Consider the following 27311-nt stretch of genomic DNA (forward strand, 5'->3'; position numbering starts at 1 on the left):
CTCCTCTGTTCATGGGATTTTCCCAGCACAAATACTGGAGTGGGTTGCCATTTCCTCCTCCAGAGGATCTTCCTGACCCAGGAATCAGACCTGCGTCTCCTGTGTCTTGTGCATTGCATGCAGATTCTTTACCGCTGAGCCACCAGGAAAGCCCCTATGTGTAAAGACAGCTCATGATTTTTAGACCTTTGGGATGGTGAATGTAGATGTATCTGTATGTGGGGATGTTCTTTGTAGCCTCTGTCACAATTGTTACCAAATGATCAGAATTCATTTCAGCTTTTTCTTGATTTCCAGACACTAGATAATCCATGAAATAATTTTGTTTGCTTGCTGCCTACTTCATTGCCAAGTAAAACCCAGCATTAGCTGGGAGCAGAGAAAGGAAAAGAAAGAAGAGTATATAGTTTCCTTAGAGAACAAAAGGAGGAAGGATTCCTGTAATCATTACAACAGTTTTAGAACTAGACACAGCATATGTGCACATACATGTATGTGAGCTGTTCTAGTATTTTCCAGTTTCTTTCCTAATCCCAACACAGATACAGACAGACATTGGTACATGGAATGAGCCACTCACACAGTTTTCTGCAGGCAAACATACTCATATGTCCCCATGATGACATGCTCAGGCACATATCCCTCACTCAGGGATGCATATATATATATATAATAATCTCAGATCTATTCAAATATTTATCCACATAGATTCACCTACAAGATAGGTGACTAGAGAAGTCATGAGACTGATGCCTTGGTACATAAAGGATACTTGACTGGCTAGGAGAAAAAAGAGACTACGGGAAAGATGGAGTCGATAAAACAGGAAAAGTAACAAACTAGTCAGCCAAGTGTACTCAGACTCCTAGTGAAAGTCAATGAAGTCCTGAATGTGAAGTGGTGAGACTTTGCTCACCACTATAGGAACCTGGGGAAGATGTCTTTGGGGAGTCTGAAGGATAGCCACTTCAGCATCTAATAAATCACTCCCAAATAAGTGTTAAGGGGCTGCCACCTCTTCTTTGTAACTGGCCCAATGAGTTCTATGTTTCCTGGCCTGGTGGAAGTTAGAGTTTTTTAGTTTGTTTTTTCCCATCCTATATAATTTCTTATTCCTGTTATAGATGGTCAGCTAATAGTATTGCTGCTTCCTTTTGCTTTCCACCAATGTCATTATTTCTTAGAAGCACCTATGCTAAGCCATTCTTTTGGTGTAGTGACTCACGTTAATGCCCCATGAGTTAGCCTTTCATCTTCGTCATCTGCAGTCTTGATCCAACTGAATGTCACTCTTGAGAACCCGTCATTCTAGCATGTATTACTTAGTTTATTAGGAGTAGCTTTTAAAACCTCTGTATCTTCTTGACTTTTTCTGGCTTCTTGGACCTATCCTTAATGGATAGGTCTCCCGTTGGGAAGTCCCACCCATCTTGGAGATGATAAAATCATTAAAAATGATCTGGGCCAACCCCTCTGGCCAAGCTAGGGAATCCCTTCTCTAACATCCCAGAGTGGAGGCATCTGAGGAAACACGTGCCATTGCTGAGTAGCACTCATCTATTCATTCATTATTTATTTGGTCAACAAACTCTTAATTTCTGAGAATGTCTTCTAATTTCCCCTTTTTCCTACCTAATCTGCTTGGTAAATTTCTTCTCTCATCCTAGAGGGTGAGAACAAAGTTAATTCTTATCTTCTGTTTAAAGGTTTCTGTAATTGCTCCTCCCCATTTCTCTTGACAAATAAATCACTTCCTTTGCTGTGAACCCAGAACACATATCTCAGAGCACTTACCACACTATATTATAGTTCATCACATGAATGTCTTCTACTCCAGACTGGGAGCTCTTGTACCACTAGCACTTAAACCGGGATACATGGCATATGCACAGTCAAGATTTGTTGCATGAATTAATTAATACATTTACTGAATGCCAAGTATATGTAAGACTCAGTGATGAACAATGTAGAGAATAAGATATGACTAAGACAGAATCCCTGATTCACATGGGGGCAAAATTCATATGCAGTATTTGTCAAATCTGAGAATGCATCAGAATCATCTGGAAGGCTTATTAAAACACAGATTTCTAGGCCCCAGCCCCTGCCCCACAGCTTTTGATTCAGTAGAGCTGAGTAGGGCACAAGAATTTTCATTTCTAACACATCCCCAGATGATGCTGATACTACTAGTCTTGGGAGCATACTCCATCATGTACTAACTGTGTGACTTTGGGCCAGTTACTTAACCTCTCTCTGCCTTATGTACCATTTGTTTCCTGCTCGGATGCCTTATGAGGGTTAAATGAGGAGTTAACATTTGTAAAAGAGGACTTTAAAATACAGGAAGGGGAACAGGAAGCCAACCTTAACATCCTTTCATGGTATGAACTGAACAAGTTTGAGAGTGACTGTTGGCTCCTTGGTTTGGGGCACTGTGATTATATTAATGTAGCTCAAAGAAGCATGAGCTCTTTTTTGAAAGGCTCTTTCAGACTGTTGACTCATCTGGAGCTTAAAGTCAAGTAAATCCCCTAAGCCCTTTTCACACTTTGATGCTGCCAAGCCAAGTTCCTATTGTCCTGTTCTGCTGCAATTTATGCCCTTGGGCCTAAAGGCCAAGCTTCATATTTATCCCCTTTTCAGCTTGTTGACTTTGACCCAACTGCTTGTTAAGGTCATTTGTCAATCTTGATTCTGTCATCCAGTGGCTCTCCCTCCAGCTGTAGGTACTTCAAAGTTGACAACTTGCCCTTCTATATTTTTATTTTAATTAGTTAAAATTGCTGAATAATGCAGGACATTCCCTTACAATTAACATTAGCCTATTCAAAAGCAACCTTGTGGACATGATTATTTACTTGGTTATGAATCTTCTTAACATTGCTATGTTCTAGCCCACATTACTATCCATGTAGTAATCTTGTCACCTTGTTCATAGGATTCATTTAACACCTTATTGTCATTTTATCTGGTCCCTGTCACCTCTCTCCTTTACTCCACAGTAGCCATGCTCTTCTCTTCACTGTCCCTAGACATCCTAGGCCATCTGGGTAGCTTCTTAATCTTCCTCCTGACCCCTAAAAAACTATTCCCCCAGATATCTGCTTTACTTACTACCTTCATTCAAATCTCATCTCAAATGTCATCTCCCCAGAGGAGCCATTCCTGACCATCTTGTCTAAAATAACATCCCCTTCAGTCTCCATCCCCTTTTCGTGCTCTATTTTTCTTCATATCACATTATTTCTATATTTATTTCTTACAGTCTGTATCCTTATATTAGAATATAAGTTCCACAAGAGCAAAGATTGTTTCTATCTTGTCTATCATTATATATCAGAACATAACAAGGACAAGCACAAAGAATGCCCTCAATACATATATGTTGAATGAATGAATGTCTTAACTACCACTATTTTAACATATTTTTCATTTAAAAAAGTGTTAAAAAAAAAAAAGGATAACGTGTTCAAGGAGGATAACTCCTTCCAGGCTATGCTACTGAAGGGACATAGCAACTCCTCATGTAGTTATAAGTCCTGGCAAGCTCTGAAAATTTGGTGCATGACAGCCTAACTGGTTCAGGATGCCTTCAAGTTCCACTGGCCAATGAGTAGAACTTAGCCCATAGAGGAAGCTTGCTTTAGATTTTTCCAGGTAAAATAGCCATGAAATCTGCTCAAGTCAATAGTCTTCCTTCAGGCTCCTTTTTATCCAGGCTACAACAAATGGGACATTTCAACCTGCCTCTCTCCCCCTAGCCCACACCATTCAGGAGCAACCCATATCCTTTTTCCTCTTTGCACTTATTTTTGCTGGGGAATCCCTGCAAAGCTATGAGCTCAGAGGTTTGGGGGCTCATAATTTGTCTAGCATCTCCTATGAGGCCATTGCTCACTGCCTGTCTCCCTGCCAACAGACTCTACGACTCAGCATGAGCTGGCAGGCTTTGGCAATTTAGACTGCTATAACTCCACTTCTCTATGGGGAATTTTACTATTGGGGATTATTAAAAGCTTCTGTCTTGTCCAGACAATTTCCCTATAGTCTTGTTTCCCCTGAAAGTTGATATGATAACTTAGATTGCTCTACCAGAGCCTTAGAGGAGCAATTAAAGTGCCCTGCTTCACCCCACGTTGATATCTTCTGTTATTAGTTCTTGGCTGAAAGGCAGCCTTTCCTACCTATCTCTCCTGACATTATATCTTCTCAGTGTAGCAACTGAGCCATCACTCACTGAGCTGGTATTCATTAGGTGTGTTGATCCTTCTCCTAAGCTCTCAGTCTTCTCTTTCCTTAGTTTCCCCTTGACATTTTATTGACCTTTGGTTGTGGTACCAATTTTTTATTCTTTGTGTTACAATACACATTTTTGTATGTCTGTCTCCCCAGCTTGAGGGCAAGGTCTAGAACCGTAGAAGTATCTAGCATGATGATTGGTATGTAGTAGTTGCTTAAGAAATATTGGCTACCTGGCAACAGCTGGGCAAAGATCAGCTTTTTTTTTTTTTTTTCAATGAAAGCCCCTTTGGGTTGCATCTGACTTCCCTTCTGTTCTTCAGTCTCAGAGGCACAAGGAAGCTGTGGGAGGTATTAGATGCCTGTTATCTTGATGGTGGTAATGGTATCATGAGTATTTGCATATGTCTAAGCTCACTAAATTGTACACATTAAATATATGCAGTTCTTTGTATGTGTTATACCTCAATAAAGCTGTTTTTAAAAGTCTGCAAATTTTGATGTTAAGTCATCTCAATGGCCCTTTTCTTTTTTTTTTTCTTTTCTTTCTGTTGTGTGCACTATTAGGCCAATTAGTAGTATCTCCAGACTTTTGGCATCTTGATTGGTCTTCAGCCTGTTCATGCCCCCTTCTCATCTTCATCAACTCCAAAAGTGGCGATCATCAAGGGATCGTCTTCCTCCGGAAATTCAAGCAGTACCTTAACCCATCTCAAGTGTTTGACCTGTCAAAGGGTGGACCTGAAGCCGGGTAAGCATGGGGTAAGGGATGTAGTTGGGCATATAGAAATGATTCCCCTCTCTGCACATTCTAGAGTAGGATATGCTTCCTGGAATTAGTTCTAGTACCTGCACAGGAAAGATCTATTTTCTCAAGACAGGACACAAACACAGCACCAGAACATCTTGAGTTGGCTGGCTAGCAGACTTTTAGCCATCTCCAGAAATCCTTTCAAGCCTATGTCTTGCTCTCAGATTTGCTTTATCTTTTCCAGTTGGAAAAGGTAAAACTGTGTCTCCTGACTTCAGAGGAGGAGGCAAACTGATATTACTACACACATTTCCTGTCATTCACTCTTTTTTCTGGGGACCAGTAGATATATTTCTACTAGAAAGCTGTATTATTTAGAGACCATCTGGCTGTTCAGCCCTGGTTTCTGTGAACCCACTGGCAACTGTGCAAGGCATTCTTCCTAGGCCTCAGCAAGTAGATTTGGCTAGGCCACTAGTAACTTACAGAACAAGGTTGAGCCAACAAAAGTGTGGGTCAAGGCAAGGCCTGTGGGAGCATTTCCTGTAATCTTAAGTACACAGAGAGATAGAGGTTAAGGAAAAAGAGGCAGGTAGCCTAATAGCAGAGTGCAGAAGGAGCAGTCCTTAGCTCCTGGCACATTGTAGGAAAGAGTTTTAAAACTTGTTAGTTCATGAAATGACTGCCCTTTCCCTTCTTCCTTCCAGGCTCTGCATGTTCAAGAACTTTGCTCGCTTTCGCGTGGTGGTTTGTGGTGGAGATGGCAGTGTGAACTGGGTCTTATCTCTGATTGATGCCTTTGGATTACATGAACAGGTGAGTCCCTAGGTGATTTAGTTTAACCATTGCTAGAGAGAGTATGGAGCTGCTTATCCTACGACATCCCCGTCTTTACTCTCTTTGTCTATAAAATGTGTGTTTCCTACTGGTTTCACAGTCAACCTGACTGACAGATTCCCAATCTAAACCTATACCATTTTGGGATCTATCAATAGGAAGGAGAAAAGAGGAAATTAGCTGAAAAAATGAGCAATGCTCTATTCCCCAAGCCCCAAGATGAAGATTTGAAGGGGAGGAGGGCAAGCAAAAAAGAAGTGGCATCAGGGAGCATTCAATACCCATTCCCTACCCTTCCTGAGGCCACTTATTTTCTTCACTGAGTCTCAAGTGTAGCAGAATGTTCCTCTACCTCTACCTCACCGCGCTCTCCCTAAGCAGCCCCCTACTCTTCTGACTGCAGTAACTTTGTCTCCTTGAGGCCCCTCATCTCCTTGGACCAGCCTAGATAAAAATCTGTGGCTATGTTTCTCTTTTAGAAGCATAACTACAAATATTGGCATATTCCAGCAACTTTTCTGCTTACTGAGTAGGTTCTGTATTGCCAAGAGTGGGACCCAACTACTTGGGGAAAATTTCACTCAGTTTCAAATATCTTCCTATACACTTCCTAAAATCACAAGTCCTTTATTGCCACTGACTTTGAGACAATATTCTTTCCCAAAAAGGATCCTCTGGGTCTTTTTATGGGTGGATCTTGGTAGGATTGTCTGAAAAGGTTGCCTGGTATTGTTCTTGCAGTGTCAGCTGGCAGTCATCCCTCTTGGAACTGGTAATGACCTGGCCCGTGTCCTCGGCTGGGGTGCATTCTGGAACAAAAACAAGTCACCTCTGAACATCCTCAACAGAGTAGAGAAAGCTGGTGTGAGGATTCTAGACAGGTGAGTGGCTGAAAGATCAGTTCATTGTGGCTCGTCCAGTCCCTTGCCAGTTACTCTCAGTTACATTATCTCAATCAGGGATGTTCTAAACTCCTTCACAGAGCCTCATTGCTTTTCTGGCTCCAGTGCAGGGAAATTTGGGGGATCTTGTTTATTAAGAAAAAATAATCTACTATGTATCCTTTAAACATCACTGAAGCCCCTCTTCAAACTTAAAAGATCCTAGAGCAGGAACCCCCATCAGTAAATTTCAAGGGTTCTTCGAACCTCCTTCAAATTGCATAGCTAATTATCTATGTAAGCATAGTTTTTCCTTGGGAAAATTTCCATCTTTCTATTCTAAGATTGTAGAAAAAACTATTCTATAGTTCTATAGCTTCATTCAGTTCTCAAAGAAATTAAAAAAGAGGATTCATAAATAATTGGCCTGGATTATTTGTGCCCTAGAAAAGAGAGAATATTGCCCTCCAATCTTCTGAGAAGAGAGATTTTCTATGAGGGGGCATACTATTTGATTTATGGCTGCTAATAAGACTATCCTTGGGAGCTTTTTCAAGGTACCAAGCTGGGCCCTAGCACAAATATTCTTATTCAGTAGGTCTTGGGTAGGGCTCTGGTATGTATATGTTACAAAAGCACCTCAAGTGATCTTGACAGTTATCACTGCTTGGGAAGTGCTGCTGTCTGAGAACTCTGTGGTAGAATTCCTTCCATCAAACTGGCTTTGAGAAGTCATGAGGCAGAGGACCCTCTTGGTCCTCTAACCTTGAGATCAAGTGACCTGAGATAACTTGGGCATCCCCTACAACACATCATGACTCACCACATAAATATTTTGACCTTTTTCATGACATATGAAGCATTGATGCCACCCTTTAATGAAACAGAGCCCTAAATATTTGTCTTTAAATGTTATCTCAGATGGAGTGTGATGATCCGTGAGACTCCCAGACAAACCCCATTGCTAAGAGGGCAAGTTGAAATGGACGTACCCCGATTTGAGGTAACTACTGCCTAGTTGTAATTCAAGCCAACATCTTTATTATGCATTGAAATAATAGGTAAAAACCAAAGAGAACCATTTGTATTATCCATGGTCTTGATGAAGATGAGATCAATGAGGATTAGGGACATTTCAATCAGCAGTTCTTTACCAAACAAAACTGTGTGAGGTGTTGGGGATATAATTCCATCAGAAAATATGGATTAACTATAGTGTGTGAGATACTGTTCTAGGAGTTGTTCTTATAGGCTAATTGGCAAAGAAGATTGACACAGTTCATGCTGTCATGGAGCCCATAGTCTATGTGCAGTGGTAGAAAAATAGTTTAATAAAATAGTAATAGTGTTTGTATATAATGAAATAGAAGGGAATGGAAATACCCAGCAGGTGTACCTAACCCAGGGCTTCCCAGGTGGTGCTAGTGGTAAAGAACCCACCTGCCATTCCAGGTAGGTGTAAGAGATGCCAGTTTGATCCCTGGGTCTGAAAGATCCCCTGGAGGAGGGCATGGCAACCCACTCCAGTATTCTTGCTTGAAGAATCCCATGGACAGAAGAGCCTAGTGGGCTGCAGTCCATAGTGTCGCAAAAAGTCAGACATGACTAAAACAACTTAGCACACACATACCTAACCCAGTCTGGGGAAAATCAGGGAAAACTCAGAAGGTCATTTCAGAAGCAATTCAAGGACCAGAGGGAGTTAATTAAGATAATAAGAAAAGAGGAAGCCTGTTTCAGAAAGATGGAACAGTATGTGTTACAAAGGAAAGAGCATAGGGGCCTTAGCCATAGTGGGTATATAGGGAAAGTAACCAAACATGAGGTTGGAAAGGCAATCAGGGATCAGGCCAGGAAGGACCTGGTAAATCATGGCAGGAAGTTTATAAACTTTTTTTTTTTTTTAGTTAATTTAGGGCTCCCCTGGTGGCTCAGACAGTAAAGAATCTGCCTGCAATGCAGGGGACCCAGGTTCCGTTCCTGGGTCAAGAAGATCCCCTGGAGAAGGGAATGACAATCCACTCCAGTATTCTTGCCTGAAGAATTCCATAGACAGAGGAGCCTGGCAGGCTACAGTCCATAGGGTCGCAAAGAGTTGGATACAACTGAGTGACTAACACTTTCAACACATAGTTGATTTAGGGCTTCCCTGGTGGCTCAGATGGTAAAGAATCTTCCTGCAATGCAGGAGACCTGGGTTCGATCCCTGGGTGGGGAAGACTCCCTGAAGGAGAGCATGGAAACCCACTCCAATATTCTTGCCTAGAGAATTTCATGGGTAGAGGAGTCTGACAGGCTGTAGTCCCTAGGATTGCAAAGAGTCGGACATGACTGAGGCAACTTAGCACACATGCACACAAGTTTAAAGTTATTACAATATAATAGCTATATTTTGCTGTGCAATATAATATATCTTTATTGCTTATTTTATAGATAGCAGTTTGTATCTCATAATCTCATATTCCTGCCTTGCTCTTCCCATCTTCCTTCTCCCCACTTGTAGCCACCAGCTTTTTCTAAATATCTGAGTCTATTTCTGTCTTCTAGTATTAATCCTTTTGTATTATATTTTAGATTCTACATATAAGTGGTAACAGTATTTGTCTTTCTATTTTTACTTATTTCACTATGAATAATACCCTCTAGGTCCATCCACATTTTTGAAAATAGCAGAATTTCATTCTTTCTATGACTGTTATATCCCATTTTGTGTGTACACACACACACACACACACACACACACACACACACCCAAATCTTCTTTATCCATTCATCTGTTGATAGATATTTAGGTTGCTTCCATATTTTGGTCATTGTAAATAATGCTGCTAAGAATATTGAGATACATGTATCTTTTCAAATAAGTGTTTTCATTTCTTCAGGTATATTCCTAGGAATGGAATTTATACATCATATGGTAGTTCGATTATCAGTTTTTTCTGGAATTTTCATACTGTTTTCCATAATGGCTGTACCAATTTATATTCCTACTGATGGTATAATTGGGTTCCCTTTTCTCAGCATCCTCACAAGTGTTTACTATGTATTGTCTTTTTTATGATAGTTATTCTGACAGGTGTGAAGTGGTATCTCATTGTGGTTTTCATTTGTATTTCTCTAATGATTAGCAGTTTTGAGCATCTTTTTCTTGAGCCTGTTGGCCATTTGTATATCTTCTTTGGAAAAATGTCTATTCAGATCTTCTGCTCATTTTACTTTAAATTTTTTATTTTGCACTGGGTGTAGTCCAAATAGCTTGATAGTTTCGGGAGAACAGCAAAGGGTCTCAGCCATACATATACAAGTATCCATTCTTCTCCAAACTCTGCCACATAAGATTGAGCAGAGTTCCATGTGCTATACAGTAGGTCCTTTTTGGTAATCCATTTTAAATATACCAGTGTGCACATGTCCATCCCAAACTCACTATCTCTTCCCCCTGCCCTTCCTCCTGGCAACCATGAACTCACACTCTAAGTCTGTGAGTCTGTTTCTGTTTTTTAAGTAAGTTCATTTCTATCATTTCTTTTTAGATTCCATATATAAGGGATGTCATATGATATTTCTACTCCTCTTGTCTGACTTACTTCTCTCAGTATGACACTGTCTAGGTCCATCCATGTTGCTGCAAATGGCATTATTTTTTTTAAATAGCTGGGTAATATTCCAAAATTGCATATATGTATCACATCTTCTTTATCCATTCCTCTGTCAATTGACATTCAAGTTGCTTCTATGTCTTGGCTATGGTAAACAGTGCTGCAATGAACATTGGGGTGCATGTATCCTTTTGGATCATGTTTTTCTCTGGATAAATGCCCAGGAGTGTTAACTTATATGCAGAGTACATGATGAGAAACGCTGGGCTGGAAGAAGCACAAGCTGGAATCAAGATTGCCGGGAGAAGTATCAATAACTTCAGATATGCAGATGGCACCACCCTTATGGCAGAAAGTGAAGAGGAACTAAAAAGCCTCTTGATGAAAGTGAAAGAGGAGAGTGAAAAAGTTGGCTTAAAGCTCAACATTCAGAAAACGAAGATCATGGCATCCGGTCCCAGCAATTCATGGGAAATAGATGGGGAAACAGTGGAAACAGTGTCAGACTTTATTTTGGGGGGCTCCAAAATCACTGCAGATGGTGATTGCAGCCATGAAATTAAAAGACACATACTCCTTGGAAGGCAAGTTATGACCAACCTAGACAGCATATTCAAAAGCAGAGACATTACTTTGCCAACAAAGGTCCATCTAGTCAAGGCTATGGTTTTTCCAGTAGTCATGTATGGGTGTGAGAGTTGGACTGTGAAGAAAGCTGAGTGCCAAAGAATTGATGCTTTTGAACTGTGGTGTTGGAGAAGACTCTTGAGAGTCCCTTGGACTGCAAGGAGATCCAACCAGTCCATTCTAAAGATCAGTCCTGGGTGTTCTTTGGAAGGAGTGATGCTAAAGCTGAAACTCCAGTACTTTGGCCACCTCATGCAAAGAGTTGACTCACTGGAAAAGACTCTGATGCTGGGAGGGATTGGGGGCAGGAGGAGAAGGGGACGACAGAGAATGAGATGGCTGGATGACATCACTGAATCAATGGACGTGAGTCTGAGTGAACTCCGGGAGTTGGTGATGAACAGGGAGGCCTGGTGTGCTGCAATTCATGGGGTCGCAAAAAGTCGGACGCGATTGAGAGACTGAACTGAACTGAGCTGATGGTAGCTCTATTTTTAGTTTGCTTTTTTTCTTAAGGAACCTCCATTCTGTTATCCATAGTAGCTATACCAATAAGAGGGTTCCCTTCTCTCCACACCCTCTCCAGCATTTATCGTTTGTCAATTTTTTGATGATAGCAATTCTGGCTGGTGTGAGATATTATCTCATTGTAGTTTAGATTTCCATTTCCCCAGTAATTAATGATGTTGAATATCTTTTCATGTGCCTCATCTCCATCTGTATGTCTTCTTTGGAGAAACATCTATTCTTCCCTTTTTCTGATTGGGTTGTTTGTTTTGATACTGTTAAGTGTCATAAGCTGTTCAAAAATTTTGGAGACTAATCCCTTATCAGTCACATCATTTGCAAACATTTTCTTCCAATCTGTGGGTTGTCTTTTCATTTTGCTTATTGTTTCCTTTGCTGTGCAAAAGCTTCTGAGCTTAAGTAGGTCCCATTTGTTTATTTTTGCTTTTATTTCCATTATTCTGGGAGACCTTCTGCCCATTTTGGTAGGTTGTTTTGTTTGTTTGTTTTAATATTGAGTTCTGTTTTTTATTTTTTTGGCTATGAACCCCTAATTCTGGTCATATCATATATGAATATTTTCTTTCATTCAGCAGGTTGTCGTTTCATTTTGTCAGTGGTTTCCTTTGCTGTGCCAAAACCTTCAAGTTTAATTAGGTCCCACTTGCTAATTTTGTTTTTATTTCTTTTGTCTTAGACATATACAAAAAAATATTGCTACAACTTATATAAAGTAGTATGCTGCTTATGTTCTCTTCTAGGTTTATAGATCTTTAATCAGTTTTGAGTTTATTTTTTGTACATGGTATGAGAAAATGTTCTTTTTTTAATTTAAATTTTATTTTTTTACTTTACAATACTGTATTGGTTTTCCCATACATTGACATGAATCCACCACAAGTATACATGAGTTCCCAACCCTGAACCCCCCTCCCACCACCCTCCCCATATCATCTCTCTTGGTCATCCCAGTGTACCAGCCCCAAGCATCCTGTATCCTGTATCAAACCTAGACTATTGATTTATTTCTTACATGATAGTATACATGTTTCAATGCCTAATTTTATTCTTTTGCATGTAACTGACCAGTGATCCCAGCACCATTTATTGAAGAGATAGTCTTTTCTTCATTGTGTATTCTTGATTCATTTCTTATAGATTAATTGATCATAAATCTAAAGGTTTATTTCTGAGCTCTCTCTTCTGTTCCATTTATCTTTGTGTCTGTTTTTGTGCCAGTACCATGCTGTTTGATTACTGTAGCTTTGTAATATAGTTTGAAGTCAAGTAGCATGATACTTCCCAGTTTGTTCTTTTTTCTCAAGATGGCTTTGGCAATTGTGGTTCTTTTGTGGTTCCATATAAAATTTAGGATTATTCTAGTACTGTGAAAGATATCCTGGATATTTGCTAGAGATTGCATTAAATCTATAGATTGCTTCAAGTACTATGGACATTTTAAACCATATTAACTTTTTCAACCCATGAACAAGAGATATATTCCCATTTCATTGTATCATCTTCAGTTTCTTTCATCAAGGTTTTATAGTTTTCAGAGTATAGGTCTTTCACCTCCTTGGTTAGATTTATTCCTAATTATTTTATTCTTCTTCTATGCAATTTTAAACAAGATTATTTTCTTGCTTTCTTTTTCTGATAGCTCATCATTTGTGTAGAGGAAAGCAACAAATTTGTGTACATTTATCTTGTATCCTGCAACTTTACTGAATTCTTTTCTGGCTCTAATAATGTTTTGTGGAAAATTTAGAGTTTTCTATATATAGTTTCATGTCACCTGCAACTTGTGACAATTTTACTACTTCCCTTCTAATTTGGATGCCTTTTATTTCTTTTTATTTTCTGACTGCTATGGCTAGGACTTCCAATAATATGTTAAATATAAGTAACAAGAATGAGTATCCATGTCTCATTCTTGATTTTAGAGCAAAGGCTTTCAGCTTTTTACCACTGAGTATGATGTTGCCTGTGGATTTGTCACAATGGCCTTAATTATGTTGAGATATATTCCCTCTATACCCACTGGGATGAGAGTTCTATCATGAATGGATTTTGAATTTTGTCAAATGCTTTTTCTGCATCTATTGAGATGGTCATGTGATTTTTTCCTTCCTTTTGTTAATGTGATATGTCACATTGATTAATTTGCAAATATTGAATCATCTTTACATCCCTGGAATAAATCCCAACTTAATTATGGTATATAATTATGTTTATATGTTATTGGATTTGGTTTGCCAATATTTTGCTGAGGATTTTTACATCTATAGTCATCAAAGATATTGATGTGTAATTTTGTGTGTGTGATGTCTTTGTCTGGTTTTGGTATCAGGGTAAAAGTGGCCTTGTACAACGAATTTGGAAGTGTTCCTTTTTCTTCAATTTTTTGGAATAGTTTGAGAAGACTAGGTATTAGCTCTTCTCTGTATGTTTGGTAGAATCTCCTGTGAAGTCATACAATTGTGGACTTTCGTTTGCTGGAAGATTATTTTATTACAAATTCAAATTTACTACTAGTGATCAGTCTGTTCAGATTGTCTATTTCTTCCTTATTCAGTCTTGAAAGATTGTATATTTCTAGAAACGTGCTCATTCCTTCTAGGTTGTTCAATTTATTGGCATATAACTGTTCATAGTATTCTTTTTGAATCTCTGTGGTATTGGTTGTTATGTCTCCTGTTTCATTTCTTATTTGAGTCCTCTTTCTTTTCTTCTTGGTGAGCCTCACTGAAGGTTTATCAATTTTATCTTTTCAAAGAACCAACACTTAGTTTCATTGATCTTTTCTATCATTTTCTTATGGGGGCCTGTATTTTATTTATATTCTCTTGAACTTTATTTCCTGCCTTCTGATGACTTTGGGATTCATTTGCTCTTTTAATCTTTTGGGTGGTAGTATAAGTTGTTTACTTGAGATTTTTCTTGTTGCTTGAGGTAGGCCTGTATCCCTGTAAATTTCCCACTTAGAACTTCTTTGCTGTTTCCCACAGATTTTGGAAAGTTTTGTCTCCATTTTCACTTGTATCAAGATATTTTCTGATTTCCTCTTTGACTTCATCATTGTCCCATGAATTTTTTTTAGTAGCACGTTGTTTCGTCTTCACATGTTCGTGTTTTTCCATCTCTCTTTCTGTAATTGATTTCTAGCTTCATATTGTCATGGTCAGAAAAAACGCTTGATATAATTTCTATCCTCTCAAATTTGTTGAGGCTTGTTTGGTGGCCTATCATGTGATCTGTCCTGGAGAACATTCCATGTGCACTTGAAAATAATGTGTATTCTGCTGTTTTGGGATGGAATGTCCTATAGATATCTACTGATATTAAGTCCAACTGGTATAATATGTCATTTAAGACTGTTTCCTTCTTGATTTTCTCTCTAGATGATATGTCTATTGACATAAGTGAGGTGTTAAAGTCCCCTACTATATTTGTATTATTGTCAACTTTTCCCTTCATGTTTGTTAATATTTGCTTTATATAGTCAGGTGTTCCTATATTTGGTGTGTATACGTTAAGGAGTGTTGTATCTTGATTGTATTTATCACTTTGTCATTATATAATACCCTTCATCTTTTGTTAAAGACTGTTTTGTCCTATATGAATATTCCTATTCCAATTTTCTTAGTGTTTTCATTTACATGAAATATGTTTTTCCATCCTCTGGTTTTCAGTCCATGTGTGTCTTTAACTCTGAAATGAGTCTCTTGTAAGCAGCATATATACAGGTCTTATTTTGATCCAATCAGCCACCTTAAGTTTTTCAATTGGAATATTTAGTCCATTGACCTTTAAAGTAATTAGTGATAGGTATGTATTTATTGCCAATTTGTTAATTATATTATACTTGTGTTTGTATTTAACCATTCTTCTTTTAGTTTCTTCCCTTGTTGTTTGATGGTTTTCCTTATTGGTATACTTATATTATTTTCACTGTGGTTTTATGTTTCAGTTGTAGGTTTTTAATTTGTGGTTACCAATGGGTTTCTATATGTTGACCTACTTTTTTAAAACTGTTAGTCCTTTAAGTTCAAACACATTCTAAACTATCTACTTTTTTACCCCCCTCCCCACATTTTGTTTTTGATATAATATTTTACATCTCTATGTTTATCCCTTCAGTTTATTGTAGTTATAATTGATTTTACTTTTTTTTTCAATCTTTGTACTGGCTTATTTAGGTGGTTGATTCTCAGCCTTTACTATATATTTGCCTTTACTAATGTAAATGTAAGTCTGCCCTGGTGGCTCAATGGTAAAGAATCTACCTCCAATGAGGAGGCATGGGTTTGAGCCCTGTGTCCAGAAACTCTGCTGGAAAAGGAAATGGCAACCAATTCCAGTATTCTTGCCTGGACAGAAGAGCCTAGCAGATTACAGTCCCTGAGTCACAAAAAGTTGGATATGACTTAGTGACTAAACAACAGCAAATGTAAATGTAGCCTTTTCAATTAGAGAAGACCCTTTAACATTTCTTTTAGGATAGGTTTTTATTGCTCAGTGTTTTTAGTTTTTGCTTGTCTGGGAAGTTCTTTTTTCTCTCCTCCAATTCTAAATGGTAATCTTGCTGGGTAGAGTATCCTAGGTTGCAAGTTTTTCCCTTTTAGGACTTTATATACAGCATGCCCTTCCTTCTGCCCTGCAAGTTTTCTGCAGAGAAATCAGCTGATAGCGTTATGAAGGTTCTTTATAAGATTCTCATGATTCTTTTGAGTTCTCTTGCTGCCTTTAGAATTCTTTATCTTAAACTTCTGCTGTTTTAATTACTTTTTTGGTGTGGGTTTGTTGGGATTCATCTTGTTTAGAATCCTCTAAGCTTCATGTACATGGATATTGGTTTCCTTCTTCACGTTTAAGAAGTTTTCAGCCATAACTTCATCAGATACATTTTCAACATCCCCCCCCACTTTGCTTCTGAGACCCCTATAGTGCAGATGTTGGTATGCTTTAATATTGTCCTAATTATCACTAAACTGTTATCATTTTTTTAGTTTTCTTTTTGCTGCTCTGATTGTGTCCTTTCTGTTATTCTGTCTTCCAGATAACTTATGCATTCTTCTGTATCACCTAGGCTCCTGTTAATGCCTTCTAGCCTGTTTTTCATTTCATCTTTAAAAAATTCTTATCCCTGTGTTAAAATTCTCAGTGTTCATCTATTCTTTTCCCTAATTCAGTTAGCCTATCTATTACTAATGCTTTGAATTCTTTATTTAGCAAATCATTTATTTCTGTTTCATTAATTGCTTTTTCAGGGGTTTTCTCCTGTTTTTTCAATGAAACAAATCCCTCTGTCTTCTCAGTTTTGCTGTATATATTCTATGAAATTAGATGAAACAATTACCTTTTTCCAGCCTTGAAGGGGTGTTCTTGTTTATGGGCATCCCCACACACTCTGCCTGTGCCCAAGGACTTTAGTGGGAGAGCTACACCTGACTTGAGCACAAGTCATGTCTTTCCCCAGAGTATGCTAGCAGCTATCATCTTGTTAGGAGGCAATGCTGGAGATACAGCAACAAGAGCCAGAGTCAGGTGTGAAGCAGGGTTTCTCCTTCCTTCAGTGCCAACACTACCCTCTTAGAGTGAGGGCAGGTCCCAAACTGCTGGAGCAAAAGCCCTGAGGGTCAAGTCTAAGATAGCTCTATTCCCTCTAAGCTCTATTCCCTCCCAGCACCAGCACACTTCCCCAGAGGGGAATAGAACTACAGAAAGAGGGGCTGGAGAGGGCACTTGGCATGGGCCTGGGCACAGACTGTGGTGTCCTTAGTTTCACTCAGCATCCTGGAATACTTTTGATGTGGTGCCTCCGTAGACTCCAGTTTGAGGCCCCTGCCTCATTTAGATGCCGTTCAGGATCTGGGCTGGCATAGTCCCTCACATCTGAGCGCTCCCCTCAGCCATTCTCACCCTAGTGTAGAACTACTATTGTGAAGCAAGTGGGATAAAATGGGTTCTTGGCTCAGGCTGGCCATGGGCCAGAGGTTGTGGGAAACTGGCCAGAGTCCTATTCAGTTTCAATCTGTTTCTTCTGCCTTGTTTCAGGAGAAATCATATGTGTGTGTGATCACTAGCAAAGAAAAAGGTTTCTTTGGTTTGTTTGCTGTACAATACATCCAAGTTGTTTATTTATTGTATATATAACTTGCTTGTATTTTATAAATATATATTTATTTTGTATTTCTAAATCTGACACCCCTATCTCACCCCTCCCTGTTCCCTCTACACTTGCAACCACTAGTTTGTTCTCTACACCTGTGAGTCTGTTTTTATTCTTTAAGTATACATTTGTTTTATTTTTCATATCCTATGTATAAGTGATAAAGTACTCTTTTTTTCTCACTGATATATTTCATTAATCATAATACCCCCAAGGTCTATTCACATTGTTATAAATGGCAGAATTCCATTTTGGGGGGGAGCTTAGTAGTATTCCAGTAGTATTGTATGTATAAACCACATCTGTATCCATTCATCTGTTGATGGGCACTCAAGTTGCTTCCATATCTTGGCTATTATAAATAGTGCTGCTGTGAACATTGAGGTCCATGAATCTTTTCAAATTAGTGTTTTCATTTTCTGCAAATACACACCTAGCACTGAAATTGCTGGATCATATCATAGTTCTATTTTTAGTTTTTTGAAGAAACTCCGTACAGTTTCCCATAGTGACTGGAAACAGTGTAAAACCCCACCAGTAGTGTATGAAGGTTTCCATTTCTCCACATCCTATCCAAAATTTGTTATTTGTAGACTTTTTGATAATAGCCATTCTGACAGATGTGAGGTGATATCTCATTGTTGTTTTGCATTTCTGTAATAATTACTGATGTTGATCATCTTCTCATGTGCCTGTTAGCCATATAGTCTTCTTTGGAAAAATGTCTATTGAAGTCTTCTGCCCATTTGTTGATTGGGTTGTTTCTTTTTGTGGTATTGAGTTCTATGAGCTCTTTGTGTATTTTAGATATTAACCCCTTGTCAGCCACATCACTTGGAAATATTTTCTCTCCTTTCATATGTTTTATCTTCATTTTATTGAAAATTTCCTTTGCTGTGCAAAAGCTTTTAAGTTTAAATAGGCCCCATTGTTTTATTTTTGCATTTATTTCCTTTGACTTAGGAGACTGACCAAAAATATTGTTACAGTTTTGCAAAGAGCGTTCTGCCTGTGTTCTCTTCTAGGACTTTCATGGCGTCATGTCTTACACTTACGTCTTTAAACCAATTCAAGTTTATTTGTGTATATGGTCTGAGGGAATGTTCTAATCTCATTGTTTTACATGTGGTTGTCCAGTTTTCCCAATACCACTTGCTAAAGAGACTGTCTTTTCTCGACTGTATATTCTTGACTCATTTCTCATAAATTAATTGACAATAGATGTATGGGTTCATTTCTGGTTCTCTATTCTACTCCACTGATCTATGTATCTGTTTTTGTGCTAGTACCATGCTGTTTGATTACTGTAGCTTTGTAGTATATTCTGAAGTCTGGGGGGGGGGGGGGTTATACCTCCAATTTGTTCTTTTTTCTCAAGATGGCTACGGCAATTTGGGGTCTTTTGTATTTCCATATGGATTTTTATTTGTTCTGATTCTGTGAAAAATGTCATGGGTGTTTTGATAGATGTAGTCAGTCATGTCTGACTCATTGCAACCCTATGGACTGTAGCCCACCAGGCTCCCCTGTCCATGGGATTCTCCAGGCAAGAATACTGGTGTGTGTTGTCATGCCCTTCTCTAGGGAATGTTCCCAACCCAGGAATTGATCCTGGGTCCCCTGCATTGCAGGCAGACTCTTTGCCATTTAATCTGCAGATTGCTTTGGGTAGTATGGCCAACTTAAAAATATTTATTCTTCTAATCCAAGGGTATAGGGTATATTTCCATTTCTTTAAATTGTCTTCAATTCCCTTAATCAATGTTTTTTCAAATTTTAGATTATAGGCCTTTCACCTCCTTCGTTAAGTTTATTCTTAGTGTTTTATTCTTCTGGTTGTGATTTCAAACAGGATGATTTTTTACTTTCTGTTTCTAAAATTTCCTTGTTAGTGTATAGAAATGCAATATATTTTTATATAGTAGTCTTGTATCCTTCAACCTTATTGAATTCATTTATTAGCCCTAATATTTGGGGACAGACACTTTAGAATTCCCTATATAAATATAGTGTCATCTGCAAATAGTGACAGTTTTGCCTCTTTCCTTCTAATTTGGATGCTTTTTACTTCTTTTACTTCTCTGATTACTGTGGCTAGAACTTCCATTACTATGTTAGACAGAAGTAGTAAGAGTGAGCATCCTTGTCTTGTTCCAGAATACAATGAGAAGGTTTACAGCTTTTCATCTCTGAGTATGATGTTGGTTATGGGTTTATCAATATGGCCTTAATTATGTTGAGACATGTTTCTTCTATATGTACTATATGAGAATTTTTAACATGAATGTCAGTTCAGTTCAGTTCAGTCACTCAGTCACGTCCCACTCTTTGTGACCCCATGAACTGCAGCACGCCAGGCCTCCCTATCCATCACCAACTCCTGGAGTCCACCCAAACCCATGTCCATTGAGTCGGTGATAACACCCAACCATCTCATCCCCTGTCATCCCCTTCTCCTCCTGCCCTTAATCTTTCCCAGCATCAGGGTCTTTTCCAATGAGTCAGCTCTTCACATCAGGTGGCCAAAGTACTGGAGTTTCAGCTTCAACATCAGTCCTTCCAATGAACACCCAGCACTGATCTTTAGGATGGACTGGTTGGATTTCCTTGCAGTCCAAGGGACTCTCAAGTGTCTTCTCCAACACCATAGTTCAAAAGCATCAATTCTGCTGTGCTCAGCTTTCTTTGTAGTCCAACTCTCACATCCATACATGACTACTGGAAAAACCATAGCCTTGACTAGATGGACCTTTGTTGGCAAAGTAATGTCTCTGCTTTTGAATATGCTGTCTAGGTTGGTCATAACTTGCCTTCCAAGGAGTATGTGTCTTTTAATTTCATGGCTGCAATCACCATCTGCAGTGATTTTGAAGCCTAGAAACATAAAATCAGCCACTATTTCCACTGTTTCCCCATCTATTTGTCATGAAGTGATGAATGGATGTTGAAATTTTTCAAATGCTTTTTCTGCATCTATTGAGATGATCATGTGACATTTTTATCCTTCCTTTTGTTAATGTTGTGCATCAGGGGTCCCCAGTCCCTGAGTCATGGACTGCTACTGGTCCATGGCCTGTTAGGAACCAGGCTGCAGAGCAGGAGGTGAGTGGCAGGTGAGCAAGCAAAGCTTCATCTGCTGCATCTCATTTTTCCCCATTGCTCCCATTACTACCTGAACCATCCCCCGCCTCTCCGCACCACGTGCAGGTCTGTGGAAAAATTGTCTTCTGTGAAACTGATCACTGGTGCCAAAATTTTGGGACTACTGTTGTACATTACATTTATTGATTTGCAAATGTTACTCCACCCTTTTGATCCTGGAATAAATTCAGCTTGATCATGGTGTATGATCCTTTTTATATATTGCTGGATTCAGTTTCCTAATATTTTCTTGAGGATTTTTGCCTCTATATTCATCAAAGATATTGGCCTATACACTATGGAGAACAATATGGAGCTTCCTCAAAAAACTAAAAATAGAGCTACCAAATGACCCTGCAGAAGATATTAAGAAGAGGTGGCAAGTATACACAGAAGAACTGTACAAAAAAAGATCTTCACAGCCCGGATAATCACGATGGTGTGATCACTCATCTAGAGCCAGACATCCTAGAATGTGAAGTCAAATGGGCCTTAGAAAGCATCACTACGAACAAAGCTAGTGGAGGTGATGGAATTCCAGTGGAGCTATTTCAAATCCTGAAAGATGATGCTGTGAAAGTGCTGCACTCAATAGGCCAGCAAATTTAGAAAACTCAGCAGTGGACACAGGACTGGAAAAGGTCAGTTTTCATTCCAATCCCAAAGAAAGGCAATGCCAAAGAATGCTCAAACTACCGCACAATTGCACTTATCTCACGTGCTGGTAAAGTAATGCTCAAGATTCTCCAAGCCAGGCTTCAGCAGTATGTGAACTGTGAAATTCCTGATGTTCAAGCTGGTTTTAGAAAAGGCAGAGGAACCAGAGATCAAATTGCCAACATCCGCTGGATCATGGAAAAAGCAAGAGAGTTCCAGAAAAACATCTATTTCTGCTTTATTAACTGTGCCAAAGCCTTTGACTGTGTGGATCACAATAAACTGTGGAAAATTCTGACAGAGATGGGAATCCCAGACCACCTGACCTGCCTCTTAAGAAATCTGTATGCAGGTCGGGAAGCAACAGTTAGAACTGGACATGGAACAACAGACTGGTTCCCAATAGGAAAAGGAGTACATCAAGGCTGTATATTGTCACCCTGCTTATTTAACTTCTATGCAGAGTACATCATGAAAAACGCTGGACTGGAAGAAACACAAGCTGGAATCAAGATTGCCAGGAGAAATATCAATAACCTCAGATATGCAGATGACACCACCCTTATGGCAGAAAGTGAAGAGGAACTAAAAAGCTTCTTGATGAAAGTAAAAGTAGAGAGTGAAAAAGTTGGCTTAAAGCTCAACATTCAGAAAACAAAGATCATGGCATCTGGTCCCATCACTTCATGGGAAATAGATGGAGAAACAGTGGAAACAGTGTCAGACTTTATTTTTGGGGGCTCCAAAATCACTGCAGATGGTGACTGCAGCCATGAAATTAAAAGACGCTTACTCCTTGGAAGAAAAGTTATGACCAACCTAGATAGTATATTCAAAAGCAGAGACATTACTTTGCCGACTAAGGTCCGTCTAGTCAAGGCTATGGTTTTTCCAGTAGTCATGTATGGGTGTGGGAGTTGGACTGTGAAGAAGGCTGAACGCCGAAGAATTGATGCTTTTGAACTGTGGTGTTGGAGAAGACTCTTGAGAGTCCCTTGGACCGCAAGGAGATCCAACCAGTCCATTCTGAAGGAGATCAGCCCTGGGATTTCTTTGGAAGGAATGATGCTAAAGTTGAAACTCCAGTCCTTTGGCCACCTCATGCGAAGAGTTGACTCATTGGAAAAGACTCTGAGGCTGGGAGGGATTGGGGGCAGGAGGAGAAGGGGACAACAGAGGATGAGATGGCTGGATGGCATCACGGACTCGATGGACGTGAGCCTGAGTGAACTCCAGGAGATGGTGATGGACAGGGAGGCCTGGCGTGCTGTGAATCATGGGGTCGCAAAGAGTCGGACACGACTGAGCAACTGAACTGAACTGATGACCCTGCAATCACACTCCTGGGCATTTATCCAGAGAAAAACATGATCCAAAAGGATACATGCACCCCAATGTTCACTGCAGCACTGTTTACAATAGCCAAGACATAGAAGAAACCAAAATGTCAATCGACAGAGGAATGAATAAAGAAGATGTGGTACATATAGGCAATTTCAGAATATTACTCAGCCATTGCAAAGAATAAAATAATGCCATTTTCAGCAACAAGGATGGACCTAGACAGTGTCAAACTGAGTGAAGTCAGACAGAGAAGAAGAAATATCATATGACATCCCTTATATATGGAATCTAAAAAGAAATTATATAAATGAACTTACTTACAAAACAGAAACATACTCACAGCCTTAGTGAATTTATGGTTGCCAGGAGGAAGGATGAGGGGAAGGGATAGTTAGGGAGTTTGGGATGGACATGTGCACACTGGTATATTTAAAATGGAATACCAGCTAGGACCTAGTGGAACTCTGCTCAGTCTTATGTGGCAGAGTTTGGAGAAGGGACACATGTACATATATGGCTGAGATCCTTTGCTGTTCACCTGAAACTATCACAACATTGTTAGTCAGCTATACCCCAATACAAAATAAAAAGCTTTTTAAATATATATATATATATATACATATATACATATATATATATATATATAGGCCTATAATTTTCTCTTTTTTTGTAGTGTTTTTTTTTTGTTGTTGTTGTATTTTGGTATCAGGATAAGGGTGGCCTTGTAGAATAAATTTGCAAGTACTCCTTCCTCTTCAAGTTTTAGAACAATTTGACAGGGATTATTTACTCTTGTCTATATCTTTGAAAAACGCAGAGGCATTACTCTGCTGACAAAGGACCATCTAGTTATGGTCCATCTAGCTATGGTTTTTCCAATAGTCATGTACAGACATGAGAGTTGGACCATAAAGAAGGCTGTGCACCAAAGAATTGATGCTTTTGAATTGCGGTGTTGGAGAAGACTTGAGAGTCCCTTGTACTGCAAGGAGATCAAACCAGTCAATCCTAAATAAAGTCAACCCTGAATATTTATTGGAAGGACTGATGCTGAAGCTCCAATACTTTAGCCACCGGATGCAAAGAGCCAACTCATCGAAAAAGACTCTGATGCTCAGAAAGATAGAAAGCAGGAGAAAAAGGGGACACAGAGGATGAGATGGTTGGATGGCATCACCGACTCAATGAACATGAGTTTGAGCAAGCTCTGGGAGATGGTGAAGGACTGGGAAGCCTGGCATGCTACAGTCCATGGGGTTGCAAAGAGTCAGACATAACTGAGCGACTGAACAGCAACAAATATCTTTGTTAGAATTCTTTTCTGAAACCATCTGATCCTAGACTGTTCTTAGCTAGAGATTTTTATTACAAATTGAATTTTACTTGTAGTGATTATTCTGTTCAAATTGTTTCTTCTTGAATCAGTCTTACCAGGCTGTATTTTTCTAGAAATTTGTTCATTTCTTCTAGGTTGTCCAATTTGTCGGCATATAACATAGTATTCTCTTATGATTTTTTACATTTTTGTGTTATTAGCTGTTTTGTCTCCTCTTTCATTTTTATTTTATTTGGGTCCTCACTCTTTTTTTCTTGGTGACCCTGGTGAAAAGTTTATCAATTTTATCATTTCAAAGAACCAGTTCTTGGTTTCATTGATCTTTTCTATTGTTTTTTTTTTAATTTATTTATTTATTTTAATTTGAGGCTAATTACAATATTGTGGTGGTTTTTGCCATACTTTGACATGAAACAGCCACAGGTGTACAAGTATCTCTATTTTATTTATTTCTTCTCTGATCTTTATTTTTTTTTCTTCCTTCTACTGTCTTTGGGTTTTGTTTGTTCTTTTTCTAATGCTTTTAGGTGATAAAATGTTTTATGCAAAATTTTTCTTGTTTCTTGAGAAAGGCCTGTATTGGCACTAACTTCTCTCTTAGAACTGCTTTTGTTGCATCTAATAGATTTTGGAAAATTGTATTTCCATTTGCATTTGTCTTGAGGGACTTTCTGATTTCCTCTTTGATTTCATCCTGTCCCAATGGTTTTTAGTAGTGTGTTGTGTAGCCTCCATGTGTTTGTTCTTTTACCATTTTTCTTTTTGTAGTTGATTTCTAGTTTCATACTGTTTTGGTCATTAAAAAATACTTGATATAATTTCTATTTTTTGGGACTTGTTCTGTGGCCCAGCATGTGATCTGTCCTGGAGAACATTCCATAAGCACTTGAGAAGAATGTGTATTCTGCTATTTTGGGATGGAATGTCTTGTAAGACATCTATTAAGTCCAACTAGTCTATTGCGTCATTTAAGTTCACTGTTGTCTTATCATCTGTCTAGATAATATGTCTATAGATATCAGGGGAGTGTTAAAGTCCTCTACTAATATTGTATCATTGTCAAATTCTCCCTTTATGTCTGCTAGTATTTGCTTTATTTATTTAGGGGCTCCTGTGTTTGGTACATATATGTTAACAAGAGTAATAGCTTCTTTGTATATTGATCCCTTTATGATTATATAATGCACTCATCTTTTGTTATAGCCTTCATGTTAAAGTTTTTTTGTTCTATATGAATACCACTACCCTCACTTTCTTGTCATTAACGATTTCATGAAATATCTTTTTCCATTCCTTCACTTTCATTCTATATGTCTTTGGCCCTGAAGAGTAGCATATTAAAGGGTCTTGTTTTTTAATCCAATCAGCCACCCTTTGTCTTTTGGAACATTTAGTCTATTGACATTTAAAGTCATTTAAAGTAGTAATTGATTGGTATGTACTTACTGGGCTTCCCAGGTAGCTCAGCTGTAAAGAATCTGCCTGTAATACAAGAGCTGCAGGAGCCACAGGTTCAATCCCTGTGTTGGGAAGATCCCCTGGAGGAGGGCATGGTAACCCATTCTAGTATTCTTGCCTGGAAAATCCCATGGACAGAGGAACCTGGCTACAGTCCACAGGGTCACAAAGAATCGAACATGACTGAAGCACCTTAGTACAGCACAGCACATGTTCAGTTCAGTTCAGTCGCTCAGTCGTGTCTGACTCTTTGTGACCCCATGAATCGCAGCACGCCAGGCCTCCCTGTTCATCACCATCTCCCGGAGTTCACGCAGGCTCACGTCCATCGAGTCCGTGATGCCATCCAGCCATCTCATCCTCAGTCGTCCCCTTCTCCTCCTGCCCCCAATCCCTCCTAGCATCAGAGTCTTTTCCAATGAGTCAACTCTTCACATGAGGTGGCCAAAGTACTGGAGTTTCAGCTTTAGCATCATTCCTTCCAAAGAAATCCCAGGGTTGATCTCCTTTAGAATGGACTGGTTGGATCTCCTTGCAGTCCAAGGGACCCTCAAGAGTCTTCTCCAACACCACAGTTCAAAAGCATCAATTCTTCAGCATTCAGCCTTCTTCACAGTCCAAGTCTCACATCCATACATGACCACTGGAAAAACCATAGCCTTGACTAGACAGACCTTAGTCAGCAAAGTAATGTCTCTGCTTTTGAATATACTATCTAGGTTGGTCATAACTTTTCTTCCAAGGAGTAAGCGTCTTTTAATTTCATGGCTGCAATCACCATCTGCAGTGATTTTGGAGCCCCCCAAAATAAAATCTGACACTGTTTCCCCATCTATTCCCCATGGAATGATGGGACCGGATGCCATGATCTTCGTTTTCTGAATGTTGAGCTTTAAGCCAAATTTTTCACTCTCCTCTTTCACTTTCATCAAGAGGCTTTTTAGCTACTTATTGTCATTGTATTACTTGTTTTCCAATTGTTTTTTATAGTTCTCTGTTTATTTCTTCTGTTTCTCCCACTGTGGTTTAATTAATTTCTTTCGTAGTATGCTTAGGTTCCTTTCTTTTTGGTTTTTGTATATCTTTTGCAGGTTTCTGATTTGTGGTTACCATGGGGTTCAAATATGTTGACTCATAATTATATCTATGTGATTTTAACTGATAGTCATTTAAGTTTAAACACATTCTAAAAGATCTACATTTTAATTCCCTTCCCCAACATTTTGTATTTTTTAAAATCATATTTTACATCTTTACATTTTTTCCTTCACTGTTTATTGTCTTTATAGTTGATTTTACAATTTTTCCTTCTTCAGGGGATCTTCCTGACCCAGGGTTCAAACCCATGTCTCCTGAGTTGGCAGGTGGATTCTTTACCACTGAGCCACCAAGGAAGCCCTTTTAATCTATGTGCTTGCTCATTTGAAGTGAAGTGAAGTCACTCAGTCGTGTCCGACTCTTTGCAACCCCGTGGACTGTAGCCCACCAGGCTCCTCCATCCATGGGATTCTCCAGGCAAGAACACTGGAGTGGGTTGCCATTTCCTTCTCCAGGGATCTTCCCAACCCAGGGATCGAACCGAGGTCTCCCACATTGCAGGCAGATGCTTTAACCTCTGAGCCACCAAGGAAGCTTGCTTATTTAGGTTATCTTAAATCCTTTCCTATTTTGGAGTTTCCCATTCCTATAGATTCTTATTTCTTTTTCATTTGGAGTAGGACATTTCTTTTAGAGTAGGTTTAGTATTGCTCATTTATTT

At 39.0% G+C, this 27311-nt stretch overlaps 1 protein-coding gene across 1 annotated transcript in view; it reads left to right on the forward strand.

Moving 5' to 3' along the window:
• Positions 1 to 27311, forward strand: part of DGKK (diacylglycerol kinase kappa) — a 175794-nt gene that overhangs the window by 115712 nt on the left and 32771 nt on the right. Inside the window, exons 9-12 of the mRNA XM_070291185.1 lie at positions 4810 to 4993; positions 5701 to 5809; positions 6572 to 6711; positions 7633 to 7714. Coding sequence (XP_070147286.1) covers positions 4810 to 4993; positions 5701 to 5809; positions 6572 to 6711; positions 7633 to 7714 — 515 coding nt within the window. The remainder of the gene's footprint in view (positions 1 to 4809; positions 4994 to 5700; positions 5810 to 6571; positions 6712 to 7632; positions 7715 to 27311) is intronic.

The sequence above is a fragment of the Ovis canadensis genome, chromosome X, assembly GCF_042477335.2.
Source record: "Ovis canadensis isolate MfBH-ARS-UI-01 breed Bighorn chromosome X, ARS-UI_OviCan_v2, whole genome shotgun sequence".
NCBI lineage: Eukaryota > Metazoa > Chordata > Mammalia > Artiodactyla > Bovidae > Ovis > Ovis canadensis.